Source organism: Bombus impatiens, unplaced genomic scaffold (genome assembly GCF_000188095.3).
Source record: "Bombus impatiens unplaced genomic scaffold, BIMP_2.2 scf_0349, whole genome shotgun sequence".
Taxonomy (NCBI): Eukaryota; Metazoa; Arthropoda; class Insecta; order Hymenoptera; family Apidae; genus Bombus; species Bombus impatiens.
The window spans coordinates 4,516-14,994 of NT_176768.1; the positions used below are offsets into that span (position 1 = coordinate 4,516).

General features: G+C 32.6%; 2 protein-coding genes across 3 annotated transcripts; both read left to right on the forward strand.

The window, feature by feature from the left end:
• The first annotated feature begins 293 nt into the window (after nt 1–293).
• On the forward strand, nt 294–4,679 carry LOC105680783 (protein spaetzle-like). 2 transcript variants are annotated; one of them, XM_012385763.3, is made up of 7 exons: nt 294–709; nt 800–970; nt 1,360–1,496; nt 2,923–3,084; nt 3,312–3,377; nt 3,435–3,538; nt 3,914–4,679. In XM_012385763.3, exons 3-7 carry the CDS (start codon nt 1,440–1,442, stop codon nt 4,143–4,145), a joined length of 621 nt encoding a protein of 206 aa, XP_012241186.1. In that variant the 5' UTR covers nt 294–709; nt 800–970; nt 1,360–1,439; the 3' UTR covers nt 4,146–4,679. The 2 variants fall into 2 exon arrangements, with proteins under 2 accessions (XP_012241186.1, XP_033176680.1); XM_033320789.1 differs by having other exon boundaries at nt 294–697.
• Nucleotides 4,680–6,487: 1,808 nt separating this feature from the next.
• Nucleotides 6,488–8,896, forward strand: LOC105680782 (uncharacterized transmembrane protein DDB_G0289901-like). Its single transcript, XM_012385759.3, has 2 exons — nt 6,488–7,440; nt 7,756–8,896. Exons 1-2 carry the CDS (start codon nt 6,507–6,509, stop codon nt 8,601–8,603), a joined length of 1,782 nt encoding a protein of 593 aa, XP_012241182.1. The 5' UTR covers nt 6,488–6,506; the 3' UTR covers nt 8,604–8,896.
• The last annotated feature ends 1,583 nt before the right edge of the window (nt 8,897–10,479 follow it).

Genomic DNA, 10,479 nt, shown 5'->3' on the forward strand with positions numbered 1-10,479 from the left:
AACAGAAAACAAACACCGCGTTCAATCCTCGCTATCCATTTTTGACAGGAAACGATAGTTCAGGAAGGATTATCGAGGCTTTCTCGCGGTCGAATAATTAGATCCGCTGAAACTCAATCAATCTTTCGTTAGGCGTGCCTTGTAAGACGATTTCGTTAAATTCAATTTGCCAGCAGTAAGTATTGCCGATATTTCATCGGCAATGAAACGACCATATATCGCTGATATCGCGATCAATAAAATTTATCGATAAAACTTGATGGAAAAAATCGGAATTGTCATATAAATACGAACGGCATGACGAAACTATCCAGAGTGCTTATACACGACGAATTTTTGTGGTTGTGCGTAACTTGTTTTTCAAAGTAAAATATTGATCGAAATTTATTTCCTATAATTTAGGTATGTATGGGACTAATTATCATATGTACAGTTTGACACAGAAATATCGCTATCGACCTGGAAAGTTCTTCATTAAAAATGTCAGACAATGCTCGAATTGGGGACGAAAAATATTTTTTCACGATATGATCGTATAAAACCTCGGAATCAGTCATTAAGAAGTCGTTCGAGGTACTAGTTTCTTGACACTGACGATCACCAGACGTTGTTTACGCCAGAGTCTAGTGACTAGACTAAAAACACACCTTGTTGAGTGGTGCGCAAGTCGAATGTTTCATCCGAAAGAACAAAAAACGTGAGGATTTTCGTGAGTAATTTTATGACGTACTATTTCCACTACTTTTCAGAAGAATATTTTTCAGTCGAAACACTAACATTTACAATGGCTTTCTTTCAGCGATAGTGGCGATGCTTTCATTTTACACGTTCATCGTGTTCTCAGTAACCGAGCGTATTATAAACGTCTGTTACTTCCGAAAGATCATTAGCCACTCGTATCGGTCGAGGACCGTCTAAAAGAATTTCCGCGATCTTTGCCTAATTGATTCGAAGCTTCACGTTCGTCCAGGTATCGCTCATCCTTTTCTCATTAAGCGTTTGTCGCGATTCACGCGCACGGAAGTGCATGAATAAACGAACAAGCATGCTGATGGACCTTTGGCCTTGTTAAACGCTCGATCAAATCAAGATCGAGTCAAGAGTCAAGACCGTTCTCGTGCGAGTGCTATACGTATTCGTGAACCTTATCTCAATAGCCGGAAATTAGAAACTTTCGAAACCTTGTCATCGTTCGGAGAAAAACACCCCTTATATTAGTGGAGTTGACAATCATCACTCGAACATCCACTACTCTCTCTCGTGAATAAGTTAGCCAAAATTAATTGCAAACATGAACCTGCAAACATACACAGTTGAAGTTAGTGAAACAGTCATTGAAATTAAAATATCGTGTTCTAGCGAAAAAGGAAGAAAAGAAATCATTTAGGAAAAAGGAACAAGTTGTTATCGTAGTGTGGAACACTGATCGCCGAAACACGATGAAGGAATCTCAAAGCATAATTTCTGTATTCAATGTTGCAATCGGTTTGTTACTGGTAAGTAATATGAAAAAGTCTTAATTATATTTTAATAAGTTACTATTTAACTTAGCATTGGACTCTTGATATCTTTTTTACAAAAGCATCCAATGAGTTTAAGAAATCCAATAATTTAAGAAATAATATTTATTCGGCTCTGAATGATAAGCCTTTCACGCTGCAAGTAATTAATTATTATATTTGTTCTCGATAAAACCATTCTCAAATTTTAGTGCATTGTCTCTTCTTTACAAAACCACCCGAAAAAGTGTATTTCTAGCATTAATAATTAATAAAAAACAATTTTTCTCAAAGACTAAAAATATTAGGTTCTGAATTTTATCAGTTGTAAATCTGATACTATCAGGTCTGATAGTTTGGATTTAATTGCAGTAATAATATTCATGGTAGTTTCGACTAAATAGTGTTTCTCAGTTACCAAACAACTGTCTTAAGTTTGAAGAAAATACGAATGAATCGTTATTGACATGCATAAATTTTTGTTCCAATTTTTTGTTAATGTTTTTTTTTAAAATCTACGAAATGATAGTTCGTACATAAATAAAATACAAGTAAAATACATAACATATATTTCTAAGTCTTTTTGCTTGATAAAACAAGAATGTAGAATGTAAAATAGTAGAATACCATAATTCAAGGACTGTAGCAAGGATAATACAGTAATCTTTGAGTTAACCATTTAACCATTTTCAAGCTTGAAGCCGAATAATCGCGTTAACCCAAATGAAGATTAAACGAAATTCATTTATCGGATAGTTTGATTACAAGGCCGTTGTTTGAAACAATACGCTGAAACGATAAACTACTCGTAGAACTTAAACCAACGACCGTCTTTGCAGTTGACTGATCGTGGTCCACAGACTTGTCAGAAGTCTCAAAGGGACAGTCAGCTTTTGATTATAGAGTAGTTCGATACTCTGAGTCTCGGCGAAATTAGATGCCATTTGAATTAAAAATAATAATTATTTTACGTTCGTTTTCTTTATTTCTCGTGTATCTTATTAGAATCCCTCGCGTTGAAAGTTGAAAATATGTATTAACGCAATCTACCAACAACAAAGAAGACAACCTGTCAGCTGTATTTGAAAAGGATTTTCCAGGACATCTCCTCTATATCTTTTGGTATTATGAAAGGAACGGTAGCTTTTTTGAACGAAGTTGAGTATATTAGAAAGCTGATATATAAAAATAAGTATACAAGAAATTATTTGTCGAACATTGGTACGTAGAAATTTTATTAAATTTCAAGGTTTACATCCCAATGATTAATTCCAAATCAATCAAAGATTTCATAATATTAAAAAGAATGAAAATTTGTAAGGAGTATCTCAATATTTTAAGACACACAATTAAATATATTTTTGCATTTTTGATTCAAAGTATCAGAAACATTAGGATCTTAACGAATCGTATCTTTTGAAAGGTCTTCAACAACGTCCACAGTGATTCTCAATGGCAAAATGAAACAATACCTTCTTGTAAAGGACAAACTTTCTGCGAGAATGTTGCGAATTATCCCTTTGATGCGGTGAAGAAAATAATTAGCAAACATTCACTTCTTAAAAATTATAGTAATCTCGATATGGTTAGTATTCATTTTTATAAAAGTATTTTCATTTCCTAATGAAAGAAATGCGACTTACCATGTTCTTCTCTTGATATTCAATCTTTTTTCTCTAATTTCTTATTTTTATTAATCAATTTATGGATTACTTCATTCTTTTACTTTTCTATGACATATTTATATATAATATCTGTAAATGATAGATATGTTGCATTTTATTTTTCAAATTTTGTTGATTTTACTTTTAGGTAGAACCACTTAAACCCACTCTACCGATGCACTCAGAATATGGAACGAAACTCTGTCAGTCAATCGTAAGTACGTATAATTTAATACTTGATTTCTACCTATATCTTTCAAAATAATTTCAGGAGAAAATTATCTTTCCAAAAACGGCGGAAAATATGAATAACGAGTGGTCGTACGTCCTTAACACTGATGATGTGGTACAGGGAGTACACATAGAGAAATGCGTGTATGTAAAATACATACATTGTCTATATAAAAAAAATTAATCCCCATCTGTTTGTTTCGCGTCATAAAATACCAGCAGCTTTTTATATTTATATTACTGCTACCTATATACATAGGAAGAAGCAATAACTAATATATTATCGTTGTCAATTTTATCGTTAAATATCCTAGATCAATGGTCCTCAACCTAAAGTTCGCGTATTCCTAATTGTAAGGATAAAGACTTATAAGAGTATGTCAGGATTTGTTATTAAAATTTTCATAATTTTATAAAATTTGTTAAATGTTTGTGTCATCTTTCCATATATATATATAGTCTATATATGTATATGTTTTATTTTATTAAAACAATCTTAGAATCATTATTTTTTTATAGCAACGAAGGCAAACGTTGTAGCTCGATAAATGGGCTCGCAAGAGGTTATATAACCGTATGTAAACAAAGGTACGTTCATAATCAACTCCTAGGACTTCAGAAGGGTGGCTCGTATACCTATCAGCAATTCCGATTTCCATCCAATTGCTACTGTTACATTGAATACGTCGGCCCTGACATACGGCTCGTCGAAGTAGCAGACTTCCAAAACAAATCAAGCGATATCAATTGACCTTATTGAATTCATCTAAAATGGATGTCTATATTATATAGAAGAATGGAGTACTTAAGAGGAAATTCCATTACTCTGTGATTTTTCTTTTTTCATAACATTGTTATTGATTATCTATACGCGAAATAGCCGCTATGTCAGATATAAAATTGTGCGTATAAAGCTTCATAAAAGGATAAAGAGAAGTGTTTATTGCTGTAAGAAATTTTTGCAGGGCGATATTAGGTAATAAATAACTGAACAATTATATTTTAATCTTTTTTATCTTTGTTAATATAGATGAATTTTTAAAGGAACGAATTATGTTCTTTTATGTTTTTATCCTATTGTTTCGTGTTTAATGTTTATCGTTTAATGATCAGACATTTATTATATTTCATTTATGCATGTAAGTACTCTTTAAGTATTCTTCGAATAAGAAAAGTGACAAAGTATATAGATATAAATATATGAAATTTGAATATCACGACAGGACGAAGTAATAAAGTGTTACATATGTAAAGTACAGTGAAATAAATAAAAGCAATAACTCTGCAAAAATATGTCTTCAATTTTTTCATTTCATCAGAAATTGTATGAATGACGGAATATTTCCAAGCATTAGACTTCCATTTTATTTCCCATTAAATTTTGTTAAATAAAAATAAAAATATAGTTAATCTTCTAAAATCCGACTTCTTTCGCTTACGTAAGAAAAGATTGTAATTAACTGCAGTTTTTATTTCGATGCAAAATTTAAGAATTAATAATTGTTAGCTATAAAGAGATAATTTGGTGGCAACGCAATCTGTATATTAAAAATGGTAACTAATAAAATACAGTAGCATAGTAGCAACCAAATAAAAAAATTTTTCTTGATATATTTATTTTATTTCACGTTTCGGTCGTTATTTTCAACAGCTGAACATATTGTGATTCAATAATACGTCACCATATCGTAACACCTGTTAAACTGATAAATATGATATCTGGAAAATAATATGGGAGACAAAGCTACATACAGAACGAAAAAAATTGGAATTTTTTGGTTTGTTGGCAACATATTTCGATAATATTTTCAACGTTATTTTACAATAAAATTTATTTATATTTTATTACCTTCAATGGGATTTGTTCCAATTGTATATTTCTTGTTCAATAATCTTGCTTGCAACGTTTTAATCCTCTCAAAAAGTTTTACATTTATTACCAAATTAAAGATCATCTTCCTTTTTATAAAATCAATTTGTTTTAATTACATTTCTTTGGATTGTACATTAGAATTTTGATAATTTGAAGGCAATTCTTTATATATAACACTCTGAATACAAAAAAGTATTTAGATTAATAAATTGTTAACAAATTTTCTTAAGAATAATTAATAAAAAACGAATTAAAAAATTGAACTTCTGTTCTGCGGAACAATAAAAATTTCCATTTATTTATTTTTCTCAAGATGTAACCAACATTGCTTCCACTTGTCAAAGCACAATATTTGTCCTTTCATTCCTAAGCTGATATTTTATTTAATACTGTTTGAAACAAATAAATAAAATTTACAATAAATTGTCGTTAATTATGTATATCTAAAGTCATACATGTGTCTTCTTAATATGTCTTTAATACATTTTCTCAGAACAAGTTACTTGCGCGCAATAGTAACAATATTTAAACAAGTGACATTAATGATATTAGTATAACTCCGTCACTTATAATAAAATTAACTTGCATAATTTACATAAGTACTTTTATATCCGATATCTTCTTTTTATTTATTACCATATTGCTCTGATATCTCGATGTTTCTTAACTGACTGTAACGTTCGAAAATGATAGAATAATAAGACGAAACTCTCGTATCTTGTTATAAAAATATTATAACAATAACATTAATGAATAATTATGTGAAAATAACCGTAAATATCCAAAAATACAATACGATTAACGTTCTAGCTAAATGCGAAACGAACAAACACAATTTGTTATTACACGTAACTCGTCTACTTTGCGTTTCGTTATATGTAAATACGAAACATTTAAGTATTAAAATATCGTTTGCGCAGAATAACAACGCAAGTATTATTGGGATATTTTAAAATTCGAAATAACATCAACTTGAATAAAGCACAAAACTTTTGACAAGTTGTAAAAACACAGCAGGATACACTAATTACGAGAGCTTCCGCGAACGAATGTCAATACCTATGGACACATTGGAAATTGACGACCATCATATCGCGCAAAGAAAATAAACGGAAATAAAAATATGTCTGCGGAAAGAAATATTCGCCGTTGCAGATGTTGATGTTTAATTTTCATTCAAGTATAAAAGCAACGACTTTGTCACCATACTGCAGCAGTCCGAAAAGGAAGCGGCTAACCATGAAGATCACGTTGTTGTTGTTGGCAGTATTCGTCTGCGTGCAGTTAGCGATCGCAGGCGTGAATATAGAAGCCAGAAAGGAAGCGGATGCGTCTGCAGAAAGCTCCGGATCGAAGAGTTCCCAAGTGGAGAAAAAGGAAGAAGCATCGCAAAGCTCCTCGGCTTCTAAATCGTCAAATGAAAAAGAAAGCTCGAAAAGCGGCGGAGGCATAGAAATCAGTGGAAGCTCGGGAAGCGGCGAGAAATGGAAAAACGGTGAAAGCTCGGAAAACGGCGGCAAATGGAATAACGGTGCAAACTCGGAAAGCGGCGAAAAATGGAATAACGGCGGAAATTCGGAAAACGGCGCAAAGTGGAATAACGGTGCAAGCTCGGAAAGCGGAGAAAAATGGAAGAACAATGCAAGCTCGGAAAGCGGAGAAAAATGGAAGAACAATGGAAGCTCGGAAAACGGCAAAAAATGGAATAACGGTGGAAATTCCGAAAGTGGCGAAAATTGGAATAACGGTGGAAGTTCCGAAAGCGGCAAAAATTGGAAGAACGATGGAAGTTCGGAAAGCGGCGAAAATTGGAAGAACGATGGAAGCTCCGAAAGCGGCAAAAATTGGAAGAACGGCGGAAGCTCGGAAAGCGACAAAAATTGGAAGAACGGTGGAAGTTCGGAAAGCAGCGAAAATTGGAAGAACGATGGAAGCTCGGAAAGCGGAAAAAATTGGAAGAACGGTGGAAGCTCCGAAAGCGGCAAAAATTGGAAGAACGGCGAAAGCTCGGAGAGCGGCAAAAATTGGAAGAACGGCGGAAGCTCGGAGAGCAACGAGAGCTGGAAAAACAGTGAAAGCGGAAAGAAAGATGAAAGCTCGAAAAACAGCGAAAGTTGGAAGAGCAACGAAAGCTGGAAGAACGATGGCAGCTGGAAGAGCAGTGGAGAATCAGGTAGGATTAATAAATTATCAAACGAATATACAGAAATTTACTACACTATAAAATTTAGAGAATTTAGCGAAATTAAACCCCTATGAATTATTTACTCTTGTTCAGTACGGAAGTAGTCAGTTTAAAGTACACTTGTCAAATCTTTAAAGTCGATTTTCCTGAAAACGGAACCTCAGATGGAAAAATGTTATAGTAAATTTTTTTCTTTTTTTTTCACGTAGAATTATCCCGTATACGAATATAGATCTGTAAATACTAGAAACCATAAAACAAAAAGATTCCTTTAATCCATAAACCAATAAATTTATTTTACAGAAAAGTGGAAAGATGGTGAAGTAGTGGTGGAAGGCAGCGTTAGTATAAACTGGGCAGATATCAAAGAGCAGGTTAGCAACATTGCTACATCCTTAGAAGAGGGTGGTAACCTCAAGGCTGCATTGAAAATAAAGAAAGGAGAAAAGAAAATTTCAAGTTTGGAGGAAATCAAGGAGAAAATCCGTGTATTACTGAAATGGATTGAAGAAGGCAAAGATACTAGCAGCCTATTAGATTTGAAAGAGGGTAGCAAGGATATTGCGTCGTTGGAAAAAATCAAAGAAAAGATCCTTTTGATCGTTAAGTTAGTGAATGAAGGAAAAGACACTAGTGGTCTTTTAGATTTAGAAGCGAGTGGCAAAGTAATTCTAGAATTGCAAAGCGCCATAGAAGAGGTTCTCGCAAAGTCAGAAAAGATAACTAAAGTATCTGAAGCTCTTTCCGGTTTACTAAAAAGCAAAACTGTCTCGGACATAAAACCGCTTCAAGCAGTAATTCCTTTAATCCTTGAATTGCAAAAATCAGGCGTTAATCTTAGTACTTTAAACAAGTGGTCCGCCACTAGCGTAAGTGCTATAGACATAGAACGCGTCACGAAAACCGTTCCAGTGCTCCTTCAATCCATGAAAGGAGGCGTAGATGTTCAGAGCCTTTTGAGTGCGAAAGGTGCAAAGAAACTTGGCATTAGTGCTTTGGATTTGCAGGCTGTTCAAGGAGCTCTCGGCGTGATTGGAAAACTAAGTTCAGGTGGTGCGTTGAACCTAAATGGCTTGTTGAACTTGAAAGGTGGCGGTAGTGTGTTAGACGCAGGAAAGGTCGGAGGATTAATTTCTTTACCGAAACTTTAAGAGATAAACCGATAAAGGCAGATATACTCTCGGAATATTTTTTTTGGAAGTTGAATAGTCCGTAAAACAATTATTTCTGATTATTATAATTTAGCCTAAAATATTAAATAAAATGGAGAAATATATGAGAAATAAGGTTCAAGTATATAAATAATAAGTTTTAATTTATATGTAATGTGTTGGGAAGAAATTTCTCTAATAACAAGTTGAATCTATAATTTATCGATATATTGTAAACACGGAACTTGTACTTGTTCAAAGAAAATTCTAATATAATACAGAAGAATTAAGCATCAGTAGTATATTTATTTCTATATAATAACATCCCTACGCCTCTATAATATTTCCACGATACTAAGTACATTATACATTCATCACGTAATTTTGATGCTACGTAGTAAGGGCAAAAAGTAAAGGTAAGTATTCACAGATGCATACAGGGGGTCGATTAATGAATTTAGATCTAGTTACTACAATATGACGAAGTCGAAGATTATAGTATTAATTTGACGAAAATTTCAATTCGACGAATACTTTTTATTTTTGGATAATTTTTTTAAGCTCAGAAACGATACGAATTCAGTTTTCATCAACTTTTCTATTTCAATACTCTGCTAAAATGCACTTTTTCTTCTTTGTGGGCGAATAGTTTAATTAAAAAACCTGAACTTCATTTTCAAATTCATTTATAGCGTGCATTACACAGTACTATTATGATATGTTCGTCATTTGCATTGAAAACTACCGGTAAAACTTTGCGATAAATAATTATAAAATTAACGAGTGTTTGATTGATGGATCAGTTTTTGTAAAAAATACGTGATATTTCTATAACATACATTTGAGGGAAATTTAGAGACAACTCAAAACGGAGGCCACATTCAAACCTCGCGATGCATTTTTAACGGTAAACAATGGTTCAGCAAGCAAACAAAAGGTAAGAGAAGGCTCAAATGAGTTTTCCAAAAGACTGTATTTATGTATGTAAATAAGTTGAATATGTGTATATAAGTAAATTTGTTACGCAAGAGTCTCAATTTTTGAAATACTTACATTTTAGATGTGGTTCAGGCTTGGATATTATTTAAATAAAAAATAATCAATCTGTCGAATACCTCCTACATCCTCGACGATTTCGATGCCCCTGAAATACGTTGTCCAGGTCATCAATTTTTACAACTTTTATCTGCACATATAATGGGTGCTCGATGCTAATTTTTGCAAATAATCATCTTAAGAACGATTATTTACATAACACGGTATCTTATTTGGCTCGCAATTATTCTGAAATAATTATGCATTAATGCATTTAAATGAGAAAATAATACTTCTTTAAATTATTTTATTACTTCGCCAGTATAAACGATTAGTTTGCAAGAACGTGACCTTCGTGTTATTACATAAGACAAAGTTACTGTTCTAAAATTATCTTGAAAAATCAAAGTAATAAATTATCTGAATATTTTTGTTTCAAATGAAATGTATCCGCATCTGCTACTGTTTTGAAAAATGTTCAATCTTGTTACTAATTTTACAGATCGATAAAAGAGATTGGTATTCCAAATTTCCGGCATGCTTTCCATCAATATTACGTAAATTGAATTTTTTAGCGATTAATAACAATTGATAAATTCTATCGAAATTTTTGTCACGAGAATGTTCGACCTCTATATTTGTTGGTTTTATACATATCCTATTAATTTAGAGATACTTGGAGAATATAACTTGAAATGAACAGATTATTGTTTCGCTATAATCACGTTGAACATTGTTGAACTCACTGAATAATTTCACTCTTAAAATTTGCAATGGAAATTCTCTTTTAACTTGCCTTCATATTTGACGATATTAACGACACATGTCATTCACGGTAATT